The sequence below is a fragment of the Coffea arabica genome, chromosome 1e, assembly GCF_036785885.1.
Source record: "Coffea arabica cultivar ET-39 chromosome 1e, Coffea Arabica ET-39 HiFi, whole genome shotgun sequence".
In the NCBI taxonomy this organism is placed as follows: Eukaryota; Viridiplantae; Streptophyta; class Magnoliopsida; order Gentianales; family Rubiaceae; genus Coffea; species Coffea arabica.
Genome location: NC_092311.1, coordinates 43980335 through 44005050, shown reverse-complemented (window position 1 = coordinate 44005050; position 24716 = coordinate 43980335). Strand labels below are relative to the sequence as shown.

Genomic DNA, 24716 nt, shown 5'->3' with positions numbered 1-24716 from the left:
AGTTTGGTAATGCCCCAACCCAATGAAGAAGGTCCTTCCACTCGATTCCCCCTCCCACGCTCCCCTCAACATTCTTATGCACTCTAATCAATTGCTCACTTCACTAGTTTTGCATTCATCAGTACTAGTTGGTCCTTCGAGATGGATAGACAAATTTTCATTGTTTAGCGAGAAACGAAAGTATTGAGAAATTGAACATAAAGCTCTAGATACCATGATAGAGAAATTGAGATTTGGAAAAATTATAATATATTTGTGATGAACATATACAAGGGATTGTGGCTATATTTTTGGGCTTATACAAAATGAATCCAGACAACTATTACATTGAACCTAGAATAATCTATATAAAGAAAATCCCTAATTGATGCTAATAAACTAATTAACATATTTATATTAACAATAATTGATGTTAATAGACTAATTGATACACTAGATATGTATATTAACATATGTACATTAACAAGCAATAACAGAAGGATCTCAACATCTCATTTCATACTCTTCTAGCATTGCAATTACACTGTTACATGTACAAATGTATCTTTGTTTCAGCATAAATCCATTAAACTTGGAGTAGAATAACAATATTCTTTTTCGGTTAAAGAAAAAAAGATGAAATAGTGGAACGTACAGGGTCAATAGTAAGAAAACATATAAGCTGCCTTTGTCATAGAAAAACTAATAAAATTGTTCTTGAATCAAAAATGAATTTCGTATTACAGCCATAGGTAGCGAGTGTGCGATAACTAATAATCCCACTGGGTCCTACAGTGGACCATAGAATCGCATAAAAATTGTACTATATTAGTCTAGGAACAAGATTTTCTATGAATTTTGACAACATACTAGGTTGCCCATGCAATGCACGAGACAGAGTTAGTATATAAGTATCTTTGTTGATGGAAAGGCTGCAATAATTTTTTCTTGTTTCATTTTTCTTCTAGGTTTCTATTTCTCCCATCTGCATTCACTAATTTGTTACATATCAAAAGCAAGACGTATGGTGTATAGGATTCTTTCTCTGATAATGGATCAAGAAGCCCTTTGATTGTTTAAGGAATACGTATTACTTCCTGTAGATAAGTTGGTCAAAATATGATCTCACGTAACAGACTCTTTTCTAAAATGTTGTTAATAAAAAAGTAAGTCCTTAAAATATTTACAAAGAACCTGATATCTCCTATGCAATTTTCAGCTGCCACACATATTTCTATCAATAAGAGAAGCTAAGTTAAAAATCATTCCATTTCTTCACAATTTTGTACACGGTATTCATGGTGTTACTCTTATGTATGACAACAGATGATATTCATGGCGTTACTCTTATTTATGATATTCACGGTGTTACTCTTAAATGACAACAAATGTACATTATTTATGATTATCTATGCCCTTATTTTCGAAATTATATCTCAACCTTTACAACTAAATAAACTAATACCTTATCTACAAATGTCTTCTATCCCTAATCACAGTGTTATTCTATGTTATTGACTGATATTATACTATTGTTATTTGCTTTCCATCTCTTTCTAGTGCCTTTGATATTCCGTTTAGAGATCTCATTTCCCTTTTTGCCCTTTTAATTCTAAAACCCAAACTATTATAATAATGTTTACTTTAACAAAATTTGAAAATAACAAAAGTTTTCTATTAAACTAAAATAGGTTCTCAATTAATTACTATCTTTCAACTGTTTACATATCAAAGGTTAGGTTTAGCAATTAATTCTGAAAAACGATTGTTGGTATAATCAATTTCACTAGAAGGAGCAAGCAAGAATGACGCTATAGCTAGTTACCTCATACATTAGCTGGGAGAAATACCAAAACAAATATCAAACACCCACCAAGATTTTGTTTCACAAGTTTGAGAGTTACAAGAGAAAAACAATAGATTCTTCTCTTCTTTTCTATCTCATAATTAATTAAAAATATGTATTATTGGAGCTCTTTACTCTCTTAAATGTAGATTTATGAGAGTAACAATAAGTGTGGTTGAACTGCTTGTAACATGAGAGTGACAAACTAGAAATTATGTTACACTAGAATAGATTTTTTCACAAAATAATTAAATCACATTAAAGAAAGTAAATTACTCGTGTCTCGGCCTTCCACACTTATGATTATTTTATTATTATTGTTTAACATTTTCTTTTTCTATTTAACGTTTGTTTTTTGCTCTAGTTGAACAACACAAAGTGGTGATGTCTGTTTGCCAGAACATGCTGACACTAGCGGACTTTGGCGTTCATCAAGGAAATGGAATTAGGTTTACTATTATGAAGGAACAGCTAGATCTGCTAAAATAATTAATGCAAGTGAAAAGACTCGCAAAGGTGGGAAGTCGAAGAAAAGTGTAACAAGTTTAAGGATCTCAGTGTCCATCTATCCGTTTTTATGAGGTTTGTGAATCATGAGTGATGAAGATGTTGAATTGAGAAAGAGGGACAAGAAACAAGGGATTGATTTCTTTCTAACTAGTTTCCTCTTCTTCGGTTTACCTTATGTTTGTACTATAATAAGTTCAGGGTACTGGAGCCTTTATGCAACTTTTTATCATCAATATGGCATAAGTTCTTTAAATTTGGAAAACAATGAAATTATGAAAACTTTGTTTGACGACCTTCAGTATTGTGACATATTATCTCATGTTCTCTTACACTTGCTTGAGAATCATAGAAGGTTTATCTTTCTTTAAAAATTTAAAAAAAAAATGAAAAATGTTAGGTGGGGAATTTATCATGTGCAAGTGGCGTGGCTTGAATTGGTACCAAAAGAACTTGTACTAGCGGACTTCGGTGTTCATTGAGGAAATGTAATCAGGTTAACTACTTTGAAGGACCAGCAAGATCTGCTAAATCAATTAATGCAAGTGAAAAATCTTGCAAAGTTGGGAATTCCAAGAAAAAGTTTAACAAGTCTAAGGATCGAAACATCCATCCTTCTATTTTTATGAGGTTTACGAATCAGAGTGATGAAGATGTCGAATTTAGAAAGAGGGACAAGAAGGTTCTCTTACACTTGTTTGAGAATCATATAGGGTTAGTCTTTTTTAAAAAAAATAAAAAATAAAAAATGATAGGTGGGGGATTTAATTTTAGACCAATGGCTTAATCACGTGCAAGTGATGTGGCTTAAATTGGGACCAAAAGAATTATATGGTAATGTGATAAGATGCAGCATTGTTCAATTGCAGGTGTCTGATGTTGCTTTGTTAGAAGAACTATATAGTAACTGCAGCTAGTAATTTGAGCTTTTATACTCTCTCTTATCAACATTTTTAATCATTTCATCTCAATTAATTTATATGACATTTCTTTCGATTGCTTGTGCTCATAACATTAGGTTCTTCTAACAAAATATGAATGTTTATTCATGAGTATGAATGTTTGTACCACTGAATTAAACACCTAGAGTGGATCAAAATTCTTGGAGCATTGAAGTTGTAATTAATTGAAGTTATCTAGTGATGAGGCCCATCTAATGGGTGATCAGTGAGCACTCGTTAAAATATATATCAGATATAAATTTTTTAAAAGATAAAATTAATTAGAGAAAGTAATTTGTGCTGACTCTAGACATAGAATGAGTGTTTTAAAGAACATACATTTTATGAGAGGCAAACAAAAGTAAAATTGGACATCTGTGATGATATTAATTTCTACATAAAAAGTCATTTGAGGTTTAATCCTTGTTTTGCTAAACAAAAAATAAAAAATTAATAGCATAATTGGAGGGTTTAGGACATGTTTCATGCATTTACCATAGTTTTATCCTAAGGTTTTTATAAATTAACTACAAGTAGCTGATTCTTTTATTAATAATACCTGAAATTAAATGTCAATGCCAAAATAAACCATATTTGGATGCTTCAGCGAATCTCAACTGCTATTTGACATTGGCCATATGCTCAGAAAATCATCTTAAATTGTTTGGCAAATCTGGGATAAATACACAAAAATCATCAAGAACTTAATAGGGTCCATTTGGCACAGAAAATTAATGGACTAATTTTACTTTACACCCCTAAACTTATATCATTTTTGCTTTGCACCCTAACTTTTAATTTTAGACACTGTGCACCCTTACCAAAATTGATAGTTTAGGATGCACAGTATTCAAAAACAAAGTTTAGAGTGTAAAGTAAATAGTGGTACAATTTTAAAAGTATAAAAATAGAGTCAATCCAAAATATACACACATACAATCATTTAGGACTAAAAGATTAAGAACTACACCTGCAAGAAAGAATCTGAAGAACAATGACTAACCCCACCAAGATAAGCATATATAGCTACACGTTCCAGAATATTTAGAAATCCGTAGTATGAAATTTGCTTTTTCCTAGGGATGGCAAAAACTCAGAATCATCTTCTAGCTACGAGTAGAAAGCACATACAGGTAATGGAGTAATGAGATTTTTATAAACACTTGAGACGAGTCAACCATGCAAGACTGAACAAAAATCAGTGAAAGACTAAACAAAAATATCTATATCCGTACCAAGCATTCGCAAGGCGCACGCACCAGCAAATTGGTGTCAACCTAAACTTCTCAATTAGCTTGACATTTTTTCTTTTAGCCAATTAGATTGATATTATCTAAAAAAAAAAATACCAGCAGGTGATGATGAGTTCTTATCAATCCACCACAAGGACAGCATAGAAGACAATCATTAATATTGGACACAAGTTATTTTCAGTAAACATGCAAAATACATTCCTTATAATCACTTGAAAATAATAGGTTTTTTTTTTTGGCATTGTAACCCATTGTCCAATTAAGAAACAAATCCAAATGTTTGGAAATTGGAAGAACTATAAAGTTAAGAAACAAATCCAAATGTTTGGAAATTGGAAGGACTATAAAAGAGCTAGTTTGAAAATTTTAGATGCATAAAATATGAATAAACAAATTTTATCTTCGACTATTTGGTTAACGGGTACCCATTGGACATTTAATAAGAGGAGATTCAGGTGTTAATTTTTTAAAAAAGTGCAGTTAATTTGAAAAAGTGTCACAATTCTCTTGATTTTAAGCATAACAATATGAACTTCAAAAAAGTGTATTAAATTTAGACAAAAAAGATATGTTTAACATAAATATCCATTGATTTTAACAGTACTTTATTTTATGAACAAACCTAATCAAGGTGAACACCTTAGTGTTCAAATCATTTAATTATTTTTACAAGTTTGAGATTGTGTTCAAATTTGGATTATTTATTTATCAAGCCAAGTTTGAACATGTTTTATGAAAGTGAGCTCAAGTAGCTTTAATATTTTATGTAGAAATTCAATCAAATCAAGTTCGAATCGAATTTAAAAATTTGCCGACCATAAATCACTGATCAAACTTAGCTTGATTTGTTCATGAACCAAATTCGACCGAATTCTTAACGAATTAAACTAGATTTGAGTATTGAGTAGGTTGGTTAATCTTTCAATCCTAACTTATTTCATATGCCTATTAGAGATTGACCCCTCCTTGATAGTTCAATTCCGTTCACTTAAGCCTTACTCGACCTTCTCACTTCAGTGTTCCTTTCCGTAAACCTATATACTTGATACTTTCTGATCAATCAGCTTTTCTGGTGAGAATTGGGCATTCTATGGCCAAACTCCACCGGAAGATCATCCTAAGTTTACTTTTCCTCTAGCTTTCTCAGCTTTGCTTTCTTCACTTTTATCCTAAGATCATCTGTTTTAATTTCGATTGTTTTCTAAGTAGTAGAGATGGAAATCTAGATGCCCCAAATTCCCCTCATATTGACCTACCCAACCTGATAAAAGAGGATCTTAGAATCCTCTAAGCCTAAATTATCTTCTGTCCCGTGTTTATACAACAGCAATGTGTGTTGACATATTGATAACTCAAACAAACTTTTGACTTGTTGACCGAGTTTGTTGTCAGTTTGCGACCCAGATTTGAGTACCTTTTTTAAAAGATATTTACACCTGATATAATTATTGGGCAAATTCCACTTTACCCTCATGTGGTTTAACCTTTTTTTACATAACTCTCTTATGGTTTCAAAAGCTATACATAACCCCCTTATGATTTGGATTAAAGTGTCAAAGTGACAGGAATGACCATTCGTAACGGAGTCACCTAAAATGTCAAAAATCCTTATGTAAAGTTGAAAATTATTTATTAACTAAGGGGGGTTATGTGTATATTTTGAAAACTATAAGGGGATTATATGGTAAAATATTAAACCATATGGGGGTTATTTAGTAAAATATAAAAATCATACGGGGTTAATGTGTCATGTATTTATAAGGGTAATTCGACATTTTTAGAAGTTCCATTACAAGTGACTATTTCCGTCATTTTGACACTTCAATCCAAACCATGAGAGAGTTATATATAACTTTTGAAACCATATGGGAGTTATGTAAAGAAACACTAAACCACAAGAGGGTAAAATGTAATTTGTCCATAATTATTTGGCAGTTTTGCCTGTACTTTAACATTTGAGCTGGATCACATATCATCTACCTTGCACACTTAATATTTGAGGATGAAGAGTTCCATAACATGAATGCTTAATCAACTACAATTTACAATTTCGGTCATAGAAAATTAAAAGTGTAATTACTTTTATGGTATAATTTGCGTGTGATTTAATTTGGATTAAAAGGACTAAATAAATTATTTTTGTAGGGTTGCTAATTAAATGGTTTTCAATTGTACACCTTTCATCTTGCAGGCAATTTCAAAGGCACTGTCCTGCCACCGGTAGACAGCATAGGTGAAGAGGTAACGGGATTCCTTGTCAACACTTCTGAATGCAAAGTCGAATTATGTAAGCTTACATATCTATAAAACCAATTCTTCTTTTTGATTTTTCAAAGTGTACTCATGATTGAATTGGTCAAAAGCTAGACAAACACAAGCGTTAGTGCATCAGATCAATGATAGACTAAAGTACAAATCTACATGACAAGTACACGCAAAGCGCACGCACCACAAAATGAGATTAAGCCAAAGTTCTTAATCAGCATTTTATCTCCAATAAATCGATGTAGCAAACTAATGAGATATAACCTATCCTAAATTTTTGGACTTTCTATCAATTGAAATAGGAAAATAGATATGAATTATTATGAATGGATAAATCACATTATTTGTTTAAGGTCGTTAATTAAATAGTTCTCAAGTGTACGCCTTCCACCCTACATGCGATTTCCATCATATGAAAATTGCTTTTTCCTTTCTTGCTACAAGTGAAAAAAACATGAGTGATGGAGTAATGGCATTCTTTATAAAATCTTATAAATGAACCTATTAATTTTCCATTTTATTGCTATTATTAAAGTATACTTACATTGCACACCACGGATGTTCTTTGAATTGGTAATTGAAAAAGACAAAAACACACATAGTACTGTAAATTAGTGGAAAAGCAAAGAACAAATGTACATACCCAACGCATGCAAAGCACACTCATCGATAAAATGATGTATCAAGATAAGTTTTTCAATTAGATTAACAATACCTTTAACAAAATGCCTACCTATTTACTGTTCAATTCATTTTTCAAGCATAAAAACTTATTGTTGATTTTGACATTGTAATTCATTGTCTATTCGCGAAACAAGATTAAAATGATGGAACTATAACAGAGAGGTTTGACAAATTTAGATGATAAATTACCAGATAAATAACTTTAATTTTCAAGACAAAAAGGACCTACTCTAGGTATGGGTGGAATACTCTTCAACAAATACGAGTACTAGAAACAAATACGAATACTATTTACTTTTCTTAATCAATTTCTTGAATCTAGAGCTCTGATACCTAGGTGTAAGCCCTCAACAAAATACACATTAATCAAACAACACTCAATATGATGAATCAGAGAATTATCAGGAAGTTTCCTATCAATAAAGCCCATGACTCTCATGCAATGAACGCTATCGAGGGAAAAAAGAGGGAAGAATTGGAGTCAAGTAAGTTGACAAGGAATGGTGAAGAAATTGTTAGAATTAGTAGCAATAGCAGTGATGAAAAGCAAAGGGGGGAAAATGTCAACCAAAACATCTTCAATAGAAAAACGAAGGGAACTATTAAAAAGAATTTCAATGATGATGAGAGTAGTGGAAGTGATGTTAGGATTTTGGGAGAAGAGAAAGTTGTCATGATCCAAGTTTGGAATAAACAACTATTAAAATATCAAGTGCACAACAATTTAATAACAAATAAGTCACAAGTATGAAAAATAAACGACACATAATATTTAACGTGGTTCGACTCCACCATTGAGCCTACGTCCACGGAGAGAAATCCGTTCTTTATTATGAGAGGAAAATCCTATACCAGAATACAATTTGAACCAAAACCCAACCCTTGTATACCATCTCTCATCTCCCAAGAACCTTCTCTCAGTCCCTATGTATAAGGTTACATGTCACCTCTTGTGTGTCCCTTGTGTGTCTCTTGTGTAGTATGCCAACCCACCTATTTATAGATAACATTATTTGGCCAAAATCCAAATAACAATAGAAAATCAATTCTAATTTCTAAACTTAAATAGAATAGAAAATAACTTCTAATCCTAAATAAAATAGAAAATTTTTTGGCTACTATTTCAAATAACTAAAATTAATTACAAAACTATTTACTTCCACACAAGACAAGAAACTTGCCTAAAAGAAATTAAGCCAATTTTCTAACAAATCACCTCCTTGGCGAAAATTTCTTTTAACAACCATTTGCTTTCAACTACCAAATAATATGGTACCGAACTATACACTCGAATCAATACAGTCCGGACACCAAATTGATTCAATCGACAAATGAACATGTGTAGTTATCCCGAGTCCAATCTCCAGTTGATTAGTGAGAAGGTGTCTCAATTCATCATCTCTCTTTGCAGGATTTCTTCTCACCACTACTTGCAATCCAGGATCCCATTTTGTGAGCTCTAACCCTATCCATGGAGGCAACCAAGTGGTAAAACCACCATACTTCTTCTCATCCTCAGGACTGTCTCGCCACATGTGGTTTCCAAGACTCCACCTAAAACGAAAAACTCGTAACTGTCAGAATCTTCTGACATATGGAAATTAGATCTCTTTGTTTCTTTGGGACATATGCCACACCACCTAAAAAACATAACCAAAATCTAAAATCCATCAAGATGAAGTATCAACTGTTAGAGGTATGAGAAAGTCTCTACCGATTCATGTCCAAAATCAATATTGGACTCCACATTTTTCTTGATCCAAACAAACCTATTGACTGGCAAGAGTTTCGTTTAAAGAATTTCAAATTTGCCGGTTTTTGTTAATAGATAATTCATACAGATTATGGAATCTAAATTAAAATGTAAGGCACGTTACTACCATAGTGGCAATGATATGGAACTAGTTGGTTTTGCCCTACTCTTTGCACATGATTGCTCGTGATTTTTTTCATAATCTATTGGCAAAAATGTTAATATATTAACTATGAAAATAATTATTTGAGCAAATATGTGTCAGTTAAAAGGTTAATATGTTAACTATGAAATAATAATTCAAAGCAAAAAAAGGATAAAAAAAATAAATTAATCTGTTAGCTTATTGAAATGCATGATTCATACTTGTCTAAGCTTTTAAATGACGAAAGAATAAAAAGTTAAAATTTTCATAAAAAGTTTACACGCGGATAAATTTTTGTATAAGTTTATATAAAAAGCATCACTATGATTAATGAATACATTAAGCCGAAAATGTAACAAACAAAAACACGAAATTTCTGGTTGTTAGTAGTACAATCAATGTATATATACAATGCATTTAGCTTTTATAAATTAGGTTGATTTATATCTTTATTTTTCAGGTTTTAGAGGTTATCATATTATTCGAGTCAACACTACTCAATAATTTAACTTAACACTTTATAAAACTTATAGGTTAATCTTTCAAAGTTTTAGAAACAGAAAATACTAGAAACCAAAAATATCAAAGATGTAAGAGACCAAATCTATTAGAAGCTAACTCAATAAGATTAATCAAAAGTAACTGAGCAATTCTTTTAATAGATGAGTTTCTATTTTTCCCAATAATTATTTATTCTTCACCAAAGAAATTAGTTGTTAAAGAATTAACCATCTAGCTTATTGCATCATTGTAATTAGCGTAGTGATAGGCACTCTAAAATGCTAAATTCTAAATTGCAAGCTATCCTAGCCATAAAGTTGTGTATTACTAAGGGGAATAGACATTTTCAAAACTTTTTAAGCTATTTTGGTTTTCTAGAACTTATTTTTTAATGTCAAATTCAATTAGATTTTATATTGATTGTGGTCTTAAATCCTCTCTTTTATAACCTAAGTCTTTCAAAATTGCTCAAAAATACTTGATCTGTCAAAATTAATTTACGAATTTCTGTAAACTAGAATATTAATACATTGATGGTCAAGTTGAGCGTTAAAATGGGCATTCTTATCAATTGAAAAGAGGGAAATCAATTGAATTATAACCAAAGGAGAAAACATATCATCATTTATGTAATGCTCACAATTTCCATCATATGAAATTTGCTTTTTCCTATGGATTCATTCTAGCTAGGAGCAGAAAGCAAAGGTGATGGAATAATGACATTCTTAGTATAAAATTAATGTAAGCTACTAACTCCATAGCATAAAATTAATGCTCCTTTGTATTGCGATTACCAAAGGATACATAGATTCCACACCACGACGAAGCATGCATAGCGTCGCAAGTCATTGGAAAAGCAAAGAACAAATATACATACTCAAACACACGCGACGTGCACTCATCGATAAAATGATGTATCAAGAGATTTTTTCAATTAGCTTAACATTATTATCTCCCAAAAATGATGTACCAACTTTTGATATTATATATCATTAAGTAGTACCAAATCCGAAGGAAAAAAGTACGGCGCAATTTGAAAATTAGCCTTGTCACGGAGTATAATTTATTATGAATTGGCAGTGTTTTTGTCCAGAAATATAATAGGGTTTCGTCTAAATATTTCCAAATGAAGCAAGCCAGTATTTGATAAAAAGTAATTCTTACAAATTCTAAATATTGATAAAATAAACCAACATTAGAAGCATTTATTTATGTATTGACTAGTTCTATTGAAATCAGATCTTTAGTAGTTATGTTATTTAGAAGTATATGTTTCATTTGGTAATTGCTGATATAATTAGTTTCTTTTCCAACAAGTCTGGCAGTTTATAAATAGAGGATTAGTTGTCATAGTTTCTCATTCTGAGAGCACGGTTATAGTGTGAACTAGTTTTCTTCTATTATTTTGAAATATAATAATATTGTGAGTTATTTATTCTCACCCACATCAATATTATGAGTGATTATGTTATTCATTCAATTCTGTAAGCCTGCAAGCATTAATTATTATTAGAACCCTGAATTTGGATTCCACATTTGGTATCAGAGTTCCCTTATTCTTCTTTACTATAGTCTTTATCAAAATCATCAGCATCCTCTTCAGAGCTAGAGGATTTTTGAGTCAAGAGTATCATGATTCCCAATCAACAGACTCTTCCCCTTTTCCTGGGCTCTATTCTCTTAAGGTTCACTTTCAATGGTCACATTTTCATTTGTCTTATTTCCATCACTTCTTCCTCTCTTTCCTCTAGATGGAAACTGCCTCCTACATTTTACATAATTACATCTCAAGTTTGGAGGGACATCTTCTTTAGTTATTGCATCCACTTCCCCATCATCATCATCACAATCATTCTTCTCCTTAGTAACAGTTTTCCTCACCATTTTGTTCATTGTACTTGAAATCAATTCTTTACTCTGTTCCTGTTCGTGCAAAATCTTAACACTACTTCCAGTTGATGACCATACATTGAAATCTTAATATCATCTAGAACAGAGCCTTCAGTATCAATGGAGGAATAATAGTTTCTAGAGGCTAACTCACCCAAATGAACCTCGTGAATACCAAAGCAATCACCTCTGTGAAGGCCAACCCAATCCCATCTTCATAGAGTCTCCCTTTCCAGACAAGGAAAAATGTCCTTCATCTCCGTATACACAATTTGACAACATTTGCATATGATTCCAATTGGCTCCTCAAGAATCAGATGAAGTTCCCCTAACAGACATAATTCTACTTGGCTCTTTGCCATAGACAAATTATTATCATTGACAAATTCTCCCCTAACAGACATCAACCTATGTAATACATTGACAAGTACTCTCTTCGAGGAGATAGCAAGATGCTTGATTTGATAGATATGGATTTTACCGAAATTGAAAAATATTTTGCTCTTAAGGAGTTGATTGACAGTATGAAGGTTTTTAGTAATTGTGGTAATGGAGTTTCTGAATTATATGGTAGTGATCATTTTGGCAAGAAAGAAATTTATGAATTTATATTTTTGGGCACTTATGTTGGCAGTAAATATGCTGACTATGGTGACGAATGGGTTTTCCATAAATGTTTATTTTGATCGAGAAGATGCAAATTTATGAAAATGTAAAATTAGTTGTCCTTTTGAATTGCGATTAAAGTATACTTATGTACCTTTAAAATGACAAGATTGAGCACAAAGACACACAAAGCGCACGGACCAACAAGATGATATCAATTTAAAGTTCTCAATTAACTTGACATTGTCTTTAAAAAAAAAAAAATACCAGCAGATGAAGATGAGTTCTCTCATACATCCACCACGAGGGCAGCATAGAAGGCAACTATTGAAAATTCAACCTAAAGTATTTCAGTAAACATGCAAAATGCATCTCTTATAAAATACTTAAAAAGAAATAGCTTTTTCTAACATTGTAACCCATTGTCTATCTATAAACAACCATGTTTCACAAAATTTAAATGCATAAAATATAAAATAAAAACTTCTATCTTGGACTAATGATGTGGCAAAGGGAGAGTGAATGTGCTAATATACTTTGTCTGTGATTGAGAAGAGACGAGAAAGTGAGGGAGTTGGTTTGCCGGAGTAGAGATGCTACATTCGTTGAGGAGGCGTTGGTTTGCTGGATAAAGTTGAGGTTTCAAGATCTAGAAATATTAGGTTCAAATCTCCTTTCTCTCACCCAACTTCTTAAATTCCATCATTCCACTACTCGAAAAAAGTTTTTAAAAAAAGGATGCTAGATGCGAGTTCAAATTACATACCTAGAAAATCGTCTAACTTTAGAATTAATTAGAAAATGAGAAAAAAAAAACATTAAGCATTTCTATTCAATCCAACTTCTTTATCTCGAGCTTCGTCACCAAAATTTTTTTTATTCATAGCAAGCATATCTTCTTATAATAAATTAAACCCAAAATAAGGGGAAAATATCTTTTGACCCTAATATTTTACTAAAGATAATTATAACAATGATGTAGGAAGATGAGAACTTGAATTACCTGCAACCATTACAAATTTGACCTTAGAGTAAGAATTTTAACCATAGCACCCACTATTAAATTAAAAAATATTAACTGGGCATCATGAAAAATACAAAACAAAAATTTAATAAATGCTTCCTTCATTTCCTCCTCACACCCTTTCCACCACCAACTATTAGATCCAAGATTCAAATCTTAAATCTGACAATAAAGAGAACTCCAAAAACCATTCCCTATTTGTTAGGGTTGGCCCAATGATTTATACAATATATATGTTAATATTTCAATTGAAGTTTTAGAAACAAAAATGTAGGACTGTCAAATATATCAGAAGACATCTTAACAAGATTGATGAAAAGTAACTAAGCAATTCCTTTGATTGACAAGCTTCCCATTCCTCTCGTTCAAGAAATTTTTAGATTTTTTTTTTTACAGTGACCATTTTTTTCACAAGAACAATTAGTTGTTGAAGAAATAAACGCTTAGCTTATTGTGTCAATTCTAATAAGAGTGATGACAGACACTTTGAAATACAAAACTACAAGCCAGCGTAATATCTTACGAAGTGTGTAATTTTTAAGGAAATAGGGATTTACAAAATTTGTAAGCTATTTTTTGTATAGAAATTTTGTTGATGCAAAGTCGAAATACATTTTATATTGCATGTGGGCTTAAATCCCTTCTCAATTGTGTGCCTTTCCATCTTATGAAAGTTGCTAGGAGCATTAGTTAGGTAACATTGAGGTTCCTGGTTCAATTCTCAAGTCCTCCCTTTTCCTCATCTTTTATGAAGTTTGAATTCTCTTCTTAGACCAACAAAAAAATTTTAAAAAAAATAAAACCATAAGTGATGGGGGTAATAACATTCTTCATAAACACTTATAAAATCGGTCAATTAATTTTCCATTTTATTGCGATTATCAAAGTATACTTGTGTTCCACTCCATGGATGTAGTATGAACTGGTAAAAAGACAAAAAACAAACATTCAGTTTGTAAGTCAGTAAAAAATCAAAAACCAAATCCACATACCAAGCACACGCAATGTGTACGCATGAACAAAATAATATATCAAGCCAAATTTCTAAATCAGCTTGACATTATCTCCCACAATATGATGTGGCAACTTTTGTTATTATACATCATTAAGTAGTACAAAATCCTACGAAATATGGCTCAATATGTAACCCAGCCTTGCCACGGAATTCAGTTCATGCTAAAATGCAAGTGTCTGTCAAGAAAAATATTGCAGGCACGAGTTTCATTTAATTAACTAGTTTCTTTCCCGTGCATTTGCACAGGCACTTTTTTTATGTTCTATAATTTATATTTTTTTGAACAATATTTGTTATAAAAGAATTTAAAATGCTATTTTATAAAATTTAATATACTAATTCTAAGACAAACATTAAAATCAAACATATTAAAAATGATTAATTCAAAACAACATAATATTTTGTTTCAATCAAACCTTATCCCATAATTTAATTATGTTTATTCTAATTAATAGTGGCTAGTCAACATTTGATTCTTTCACTACTAAAAAGAATTTTAAAAGTAAGCTAATAGAATGCACTTACTATTTGCTCAAATTATTAAAAGCTAAGAAACTAATTTGGGAGAACTTTTACAACTCCGTGTTTATATGAATACTACTTTGGCCTTAATCGAATTTGAATGGAGGGAGTATAAAACTTAATAGAATATTTTTAGGAAAAAATGAATATTTATACAATTTAAAATGGACTTTTTTTTTATTCAAATGGACTTGTATTAGTAATATGCTAAAATTGTGTAATGCAGATTCATTAAAAAATGAAAATTGTCAAAACTTTAGAATTACAAATAAATAATCAAGTATAATAACAGAGATAGAGTGAACGTAATTGAAGAAAATTAAGAAAATAAAAATTATGCATTGAATAATTAATACAAATTTATGCGAGGTAGGTTATTGATAGATTTGTTGAAATTGACTATAAATAAAAACCATGCTATAAATAAGGAAGGAAATTAATTATTACCAAAAACCACTGCAAGAATACAAAATAAAAAATACAAACATTAAAGACATCCACTTGGCAAAAAGATAGATAGTCCACTTGACAAAAGGCTAAAATAACCAACTTAGCAACAGCAACCTATCAACATATATATATATATATATATATATATATTTGTGTGTGTGTGTGTGTGTGATTTCAGATGTGCCAGTTTTTTGTTAATAGGTAGTTCGTGCAGAATCTGGAATCTAAAGTAAAATGTAAGGTACCTCACTACCTCCCTATGTAGGACTCTTACCATAGCGGAGAGAATATGGAATAACAGTATTTGGCTAGCCAGAGACATAAATTATAAATTCGCAGGGCCAGATCATTAACATTTATTTTGACCTACTCAAAAACTTAAACTTTTTTTTTAAAAAAAATAACATCAACTGTTTTGGTAGGTTTCCAAAATCAATAAGGCCTATCTATTTACAATCTTATTCATATTCCAAGGATAAAAACTAATAGTTGATTTTGAAATTGTAATCCGTTGTCCATTCGAGAAACAAACCCAAATGTTTGGAATTGGAAGTATAAAATACCAAGTTAATTTGACAAATTTAGATGCATCAAACCTTCAAAAGAAGATGGACTTAATCTAGGATTGCTCAAATACTTGTTAAGAAGAAACGAGTAATAAAAATACTTGAGATTGATAAAGTGACAATATGAGTATGTGTATGCAAATATGCAAATGACTAGAAAAATACAAAATAAGTGTGCATGTGTATGTGTGCCTGTATTTTGGCAGTTTTCTCGTTCTCAATAAATGAAAAGCTCTAAAATGACTTCATATGCTACTCGACAAGTCCTCTGTACACAGCTGAAAAGTGAGAGGCTCTAGATTGGTTCCATTCCATCTGACAAAAGCATAAAAATTATTGAAAGGAAAAGCATTTGCAGTAAAGAAGGTATATAAGTGACCCTTTAAATTTGAAGAAAGCAAAAAAAATAGACCATTTGAGTTCATCTGCTGCTTTTCATCATGGTACGCTTTCAGATCACAAAATGGAATGTAATTCTTCCCATCTGGCACATTCCAACTTGATAGAGGCAAATGGAGCTAAGTCCCAAAGGTCACTCACTTAGATTGTAACATACAATCAGCATCCTTTAGTGCTTGAACAAGATGGTTCGTGCGATACTGGTGCTTGGCATTTTCTGCATTTAGCTGCTTTTAGCTCTTTCTAAAGCTTGTTCTGCTTTCTTCTCTTCTAGCTTTGACTGAAGCTCACGAACCTTATTCAATAATTCCTCATTTCCAGCACTTCTGTCACTAGCAATTGCAGCTTCAAGTCTCTCCAATTGAGTCTCAGCTCAGCCAAGAGATTTCTTGAAGATTGTTTGCTGCCATTAGAGTAGATGGACGCAGCAGCAGCCAAGAGACCAAAGGGACTCAGCCTCAGAAGCTCGCTGGTAAAAGGGTTTCAAGATTTCTTGAAGATTGTTTGCTGCCATTAGAGTAGATGGAGGCAGCAGCCAAGAGACCAAAGGGACTCAGCCTCAGAAGCTCGCTGGTAAAAGGGTTTCAAGATTTCTTGAAGATTGTTTGCTGCCATTAGAGTAGATGGAGGCAGCTGCCAAGAGACCAAAGGGCGGTATCTATACGCTGAAGGATACTTCTACATCGTGTTTCGGGAGTCCATAGCAAAAAACCACGTGCATAAGTGCCAAATATACATAATAATCATTTAAACTCATAATAACCAAAAAAAAAAAAAAAATCTTTGAACTCTAATATTCTACTGAAGAGAATATAAAATTACCTGCAACCATTTCACAGCAGCCACTTTTTAATTTGAATTAACTGGGCATCATGAGACACTTAAAAGAAATTAAAAAAAATGCTTAAATTCTCTTGGTATCTTTTGGCCCAACGATTGGTATGAAATAAAATTAGGGAATAATGAAAATTTTATAGAGTTCTATTTGGCAAAACACGTAACTCGCACGCCTCCCACCTTCCCTTCAACGGTAGGAGATACTAGCCAACTAGACTACTACTGTATATTACCATTTTATATTATCTCGGTGTCACTTTATCCCCTGAACTCAATAAATAGGTATTTTGCCTCCTTACTTTATATTTTAGGATAAAAGTGTCTTCTATATTGATTATTGTTTTATTTCTTTTTCTGCTTTTTTTTTTACTTGTCCCTTTTTTTTATATTTTTGAATGTTTCTCCCTTCTCTCAGGTGATCAACTACTTTCTTCTCTTTATTATTATTGTCTGTATATTAATTCTAATCTTCTCAAACATATTCTTTACTTACTTCTATCATTTTTACTTTTTTTGTTAAAAGTGGTAATTATCATGAACTCTATGTTGTAACCAGATATGTGTTATCTATGCACATAGATTATTTCATATATTACTTAAATCGCTATGTAAATAGTTTAGAAAAAATTAATTTTTAATAAGAATAGTAGCGAATTCACATCTTAAAAACATAGTGATTAATAAACTGTACACAAAAAATTAAATAAAAGTATTACTTACTTTATTTAATGGGTATACTTTTAAATATTAAGTAATTTAAAGTTCTAGCTTGCTGATATCTTTTTAAATAGTCAAATTGCTAATAATATGCTCTTTTTAATTATGATAGGCATATATCTATCTTCTAATAGTGTAAATAAATAAAATAAGAATGAAATTATAAGTAAAAGATAATTATAATATTATAATAAGGATAAAATTAGTAATAGAGTAGGAAAGTGAAACAAAATAGTGACATGAGAGAAGTGAAAAGAATAAAATAAAAAATAAAAGAAAGTAATGGAAAAGAAAAACAATAGTGCCTAAAAAAGAAACAAAATAGAATAGTAAAGGCACTTTGGTCTTAAATATCAAATGGGTGGACAAAATACTTATTTAATGAGTTCAAAGAAGCAAACCGCAGCTAAAGTAAAGTTCAATGGCGTCTAGTGCATTTAACCCATATATATATATATATATATATATATATATATGTGCAGATAGATGTTTTTTAGGTAGATGTGAATCTTTTGTATTTCAAAATTGGCGAAACAAAGAGATCATTATCCTTAAGACTACATGTTAATGATTTTCCTGATTCACTTTGCTAATGGTTCTTGTCATGAAAATGTTTTGGAACTTATCATATTTCCAACTTAATTCCCTTGAAGTTTCAAAAATTACACATACCTTCCTTATCCATTAATTCAAAATGACAATACTGGCCTTAACATTCTAATGAAACTTCCTTATGTTCTATGCTTATACAAAAAATGATTTTATAATTTATTTTCCTTTTTTCTTCATGTTCATTTCTTTTATATTTAGTTGGAAAAAACAAAATAAAATTATCAATGTTACCCCTGACCTCTATCCTGATCAAATGTCAAACCAATAACATTTTTTTTTTGGATAACTTCTAATATTATCCAACTTTTTTGCAGCTTTCATTTGTTTTTTTTATCAAAATCAAGAATAAATTAACAATAACCTAAAAACAAATGGCCCAAAATCACTACCAAACTATGATAGTTCCACCACTTAACTAGTCCACAAACTCTAAACAAAAATCAAGATGTGATTTTTTTCTCTATCTTAGAAAGAATCTATATATCCAATAAATCACTATGAAAAGTAGTCTATTATAGTGATAAATTTATTGTTATACTTGATTATCAAATAACAAATATTGTTATGAAAATTTTGACGCTCATTTTTTTGTAATTGTACAAAATGACTATGAAATTGTTTAGAAGAATAAATTAAATTTTATAAGATAACTGCATTTTAGGGTATTCATTAATTTTTTTGATCCTGTTTTAGGATTTGGTTATCGAAAGTGTCAAATCAAGGGAGGTAAATACAATTTTTAAAACTTTGAGGGAACCAACTGACATAGTTGAAAGCCTCAAGAGAGATTTCTGAAATTATCCCTAGTTAATCCTGCCTACGATTCAAATGCCATTGAATAGAGTTTTCAGACCTCACATTCTGGATGCTGTTTCAATTTATTGTCTTTCTTCTTGCAATTACACATACACACAGAGAAAGATGACTCCACAATATTTATGAAAAGTTTCCCACTCCTTTCTTTCAAGAAATACTCCGTTTTTTCCACAATAACCATTTTTCTCGCAAAAGCAATAAGTTGTCAAAGAAATAAGCATCTAGCTTATTTATCAAGTTTAATAAGAGTGATGATGGACAGTTTGAAATGCCAAACTGCAAGCCAAGTATAATATCCTACAAAGTGGGTAATATTCAGGGGAATAGAGATTTTCAGAGGTTTTAAATTATTTTTTATTGGGATTTTGTTGTCGCCAAATGGAAGTACATTTTCAAATGCATGTAATCTTAAATCCTTTTACATAACTTGAGTGATTCAAATTTAATTTAAGAATTAAACAATCCTGGAAATTTACTTACATTGATCCCAAGTTGAGCATTAAAATAAACATTCTTGTCGACTGAAAAGTGGGAAACAGATTGAATTATTATAAAGTTTAGGGTTGTTAATTAAGTGGTTATGAATTGTAACCTTCTATCCTACGGGCAATTTCCACCCCATGAAAATTGCTTTTTCCTATAGATGTCAAAAGCTCAGAGTCATCTTCTAACTACAAGTAGAAAGCATAGGTGATGAGGTAATTGCATTCTTTGTAAAAACTTATAAAAAAAAGAGTCACTTATAAGCTCCATAGATATACTAATTTTAATTCTCCTTTTGTATTGCCATTATCAAAGTTGCCTGATGTTCCACAGCACGAATGTTGTATGAACCCCTTGAGCGTAAACTGGTAAAAAGACCAAAACAAGCATTAGTGCATTAAATCCGTTAAAGACTAAGTAGAACTCTACATACCAAGCACACGCAAGGCGCACGCAACAACAAAATGACATGAATCCAAAAATGTATCCGATAGATGTTTTCGCCAAAATCCCTCGAATCAGTTTTGTGTGTGTGTGGTGAGTACATGACAACAAACCATATGTACAAAAGTACCAAACATTTCTAATCAATAGCAGGCATTTATCATTATAATTATTCAAGCCCAAAATAAGAGAAAACATTAACTCTCATATTCTACCGAAGACAATTTTAACAATGATGCGAGAAGATGGGAATTCAAATTACCTGCAAATTTGACCTTAGAGTAAGAATTCTAAATCATAAAGAACCACGACTTTATTCAAGAAAACTAGATAGTATTACTTATGCATCATGTGACACCCAAGAAAAAAGATTGAAATATGCTTACAATATGTAGGTTTTTTCAGCCCAAGGATGCGTATGAAATGAAATTAAGGAGCAATGAAAATGTTAATAGAATTATACTTGGCTGAGAAAAGATTAGATTCGTTGGTGCTGAAGCTACTAGCTGATTAGGTTACTATCACTACACTACAGTCGTTTGCTAGCTGATCAGGTTAATTTCCAGTGCCATATTTTATCACGAAAAAATATGGACAGCTACATACATTATCTGAAGGGAGAATTCGCCCAACACACATGTCGCACGTTCAAGGCAAGTTTAGCGAGACAATTAAAAGAAAATCATGGAGAACAAAAATCTGGAGACTGAAACTTAATTATGGTTTTTTTTTCATTTCTCTCTTATTGATTGTAGTTGTCCACTGGGTGGAAGAAGATTAAAAATTAATCTTGTTACATTTCTGAAGAACCATTGCAAGTCAATTATTTGACTAAACTTTGTAAAAATAAATGAATCCTCCAAAGTTATTAAAAAAAACAAAAAACTACTATCCAAGCTAGCAGCCTAGCAAACAAATCAAAAGCAAGAAACAAAAAATAATAATCTTGGAACATATGTCAGGAAGCATTACTAAAACGAACTAAGCAGTTCTTTTCACCCATGAATTTCCAGCTCCTCTCTTTAAAGAAGTACTCCATCTTTAGATCCTGACATAAGATTTCCATTTTCTTCTTGTTGTAATACAACTTCCCAGCAGAGATGACAACAGAATCCCTCACTTCCACATCGAAACTTAGTCTTTTTCTTGTCACTTCCATTCCCATGTCATCAATAGCATTTGTTTCTTCAATCTGTAACCAAATGTTTGGGGAGGCTACAGCAAACTCGACACTCTGGGTTGTCTCGTTCATTTTGTTCAGAGAAAATGTCTCCAAAGAAGAACTTGAAATCTTATGACCATTGTAAAACAAGGACATATTCAAAGTGCAAAACCACAAACTCGTTAACAAGTTGCGGTTTTTGACCGTGAATCCCATCTTATATTGAGTGGAATTCGATATATCGAACGAGTTAATGTGGATAATTGGTACTCTTGGACGAAGAACGTACCACACAGCGAAGGTGCATGCACTAATTGCTATTACGAGCAAAATTAGTGCCCATATCATGCAACGTAGTAACGGCCTTGCCTTGTTAAGCCCAGAAGAAGTTGATGAATATGGTGTGAAATGCAGAGTAGAAGTTCGTATTCGTGCAGCTTCAAGATCAATGGATGCCATATTTCATATGAGAAATATTGTATCACTAAGAGACGGTATATAAAAAAAAAATGTAACACGAATGACCTGAAGGACTGTTACTAAAGATTTGTACCTCTGACAATTAAGTAAATAATTTGATCGTATGAGGGAGTGAAGACATCAGGTGAATGAGTTCAAGAATGTTGGAGACATGTATATAAATGTATATATATGCTAAAGTGCAACGAGTGGCTTAAGGTTCCTGTGAAACTTCCTGTGGCGGCTTTTGTTGATTAGAATGATGAAATGCCATGAAAACGACGTTCAATTTTTCTTGACTGGGCAAGATCCATTGAACTGCAGGCAAAAGTCAAAGTTAACGGTGTATACGTGCTTCTGTTTCTATGGTGGTTAATGCTGACATGAAAGGGCGCCATGCATGGGACTCGTCTTTTTCACACTTTGTATGGATGGTCGGTTGTACAGTGTGCATATGTGATGTGGAGTTGTTAGAGACGCAACAAAATTAAATATTTTGGTAAAATGTTTAAATACGTAATTTTGGTAAAATGTTTAAATACAGAGAAGCCTTGTATAGGATAGTTAAGAGGAAAAATCATCCAAATGTCCATCATATTTTATCAAATGAATTTTTTTCATCTTTTACTTTTAAAATGTTAATTTTACATTTTTTACAAATTTAAATTAGTAAAATTTAGTTTCAACCTAAATTTTCAATCACTTTTTACCTCAAATCATTATGTAACTCACATGCAGTTATTTAAAAGTCAGATTTCATTTTTTTAATGACAAAAATAAATATGAAATGAATCAAATCTCACTCTTTTAGGAAAAAATAAATATGTTTTGGGTCACATCTTACGTTTTTAAGGATAAAAATGAATATGAATCAAATCATTTGTTTAATTACAATAAGATCTAACCTTTTTGTCGCTAACAAAAGTGACAATGTATAGGTTACGTAATGGATTCAGGGTAAAAAGTAGTCGAAAATTTGGATTATGACTAAATTTTACAAATTTGAATTTGTAAAGGATGGAAATAAACATTTTAAAAGTAAATGATGAAAACGTTCATTAAACAAAATGTAAGAAATGTTTTAAACAAATTTTCTAGGTTAAGAGATGGGTAAGTGAAATTTCATTTTCTTTGTGTATATGTGTTCGAGCAGAAAATGTTGGCAAACTACTGTCTGTGCTTAATTTTATTAGAGATTCAAAGCATAAATCCCACTATTGAAAGTTATGCTAAAAAAAAGGAATTTGGGTGGACAAAATCATTTAAAAATTTGTACATCATTACTTTCGACAGCCAAAACATGAAAAAACTTGGAGGGTTAAAAAATGAGTAAGAAATACACTTGGAAACCTACTATACTTAATACAAAATTATGAAAAAACAATAAATTAATACTACTTACCACCGATATATTTTTTTAGGCCTTATCTATGTAAGAATTATGGAACATGGTTTTATTAGTAGGTTTACTTGGGAAAGAGAAAAAAGACAACCTAAAATTAATTAGGACTCCAAGAAAATTCAGCAATCTATATTCTGCATTTTTTTAAAATTAACGAAAAGGCCAAATGAATCAATCCAACTTTTTTCATTCTTATATTAATTGACTTAGTTTTGACCCTTTTCTCAATTACGCGGGTTAAAAGGCCGCTGTTGCCCTTGACGTCATATTCCACGTCACATCCCATTTCAGGCACCGCATCTGCACAACGTTACGGTGGGAACTTCATCCGAGGGTCCCGGCGTCAGGGGAATGGGTCGTGTGGGCAACAAACACTCGGGTGTGTTCGAATTGCCTACCGATTCATAAGAATTCTTATAAATAATCTATGATTTTGGGACATGCTCTGATTTGTATTATTAGTCAGAATCGAGCCATTTAAACTTCTAATTACAACAAAAAATCATGAAAATGAGACAATAATAGTTGTAAGATCGATTGGCGGCCAATACAAAAATTCAATTGTAAAATTATGGTATATAATTTTAACAAAATTAACATGTACGGGTGATCAATACATGATTATTACATCACTTTCACAAATTGTAACAAGTTATTTATGATGAATGATCATATATTTAAAATGTCATACACGATTCGTATCGTTCATAATTTATTGAACAATTAATATCAAATTTGGTGTTATACATTGTATTGAACAAGTAACACGAGTGTTTTAAACTAGAGAAATGTATAATGACGCTTCTCTTTTTGTTAGTCACACTCCTATTATCATTTTTATCATATGATTTTTATTTATTAAACTATTTGATAAAACAAACAGTGAAAGTGCAATTAACAAAAAATAGAGCACGATTACCTTAAACTAAATGAACAATAATGCAGCCTTTGTACTACCAAAAAATATATATATATACTACTTGTGTAACAAAAAACTCACAACTTTCATCAACCACACACGGTAGATAGATTTGATGATTAACTATATAAATTCAGTGTTACACGTTGTATACCAATTGTGTACTTAAAAAAAAAAAAAAAAAAATCCAAAGCCTTTCATCTACCACACTGCAGATTGGTTTGGTGACAACTTGCAGCAGTCTTTGTGGGCGATTGACCTTTCCTGGATTCCACGGTCCGTGGACTATGGAGTCAATCACCAGAGCCGCAAAGGACATACGCGGATGCTTGCAGACGCGCCTTGTACTCTTTCTCAAGTGTCCAAAGATCAATACTTCCCCTCGTTCAGTCGTCAATTAGGAAAGCACGAGGTCAACACTCAAACACGTGCAAATTTGAAACTTTTTCCAGAATATCGTGGCATGCAGAGAATGGAGGCCTAGGTTTGAACTTAACTTGGAAGTAATATATATGTTCT

The 24716-nt window shown here is 31.5% G+C and overlaps 1 protein-coding gene and 1 pseudogene across 1 annotated transcript; both read right to left on the bottom strand.

Moving 5' to 3' along the window:
- Positions 1-16483: 16483 nt before the first annotated feature.
- On the bottom strand, positions 16484-17178 carry LOC113695029 (uncharacterized; annotated as a pseudogene).
- Positions 17179-21213: 4035 nt separating this feature from the next.
- Positions 21214-21876, bottom strand: LOC113695020 (uncharacterized). The gene has a single exon (XM_027213971.1). The coding sequence runs from the start codon at positions 21874-21876 to the stop codon at positions 21214-21216; it is 663 nt and encodes a 220-aa protein (XP_027069772.1).
- Between the last annotated feature and the right edge of the window lie 2840 nt (positions 21877-24716).

Excerpts from the sequence above, each read along its gene's own strand:
- LOC113695020 (XM_027213971.1), bottom strand. The coding sequence starts at position 21,876 with ATGGCATCCATTGATCTTGAAGCTGCACGAATACGAACTTCTACTCTG.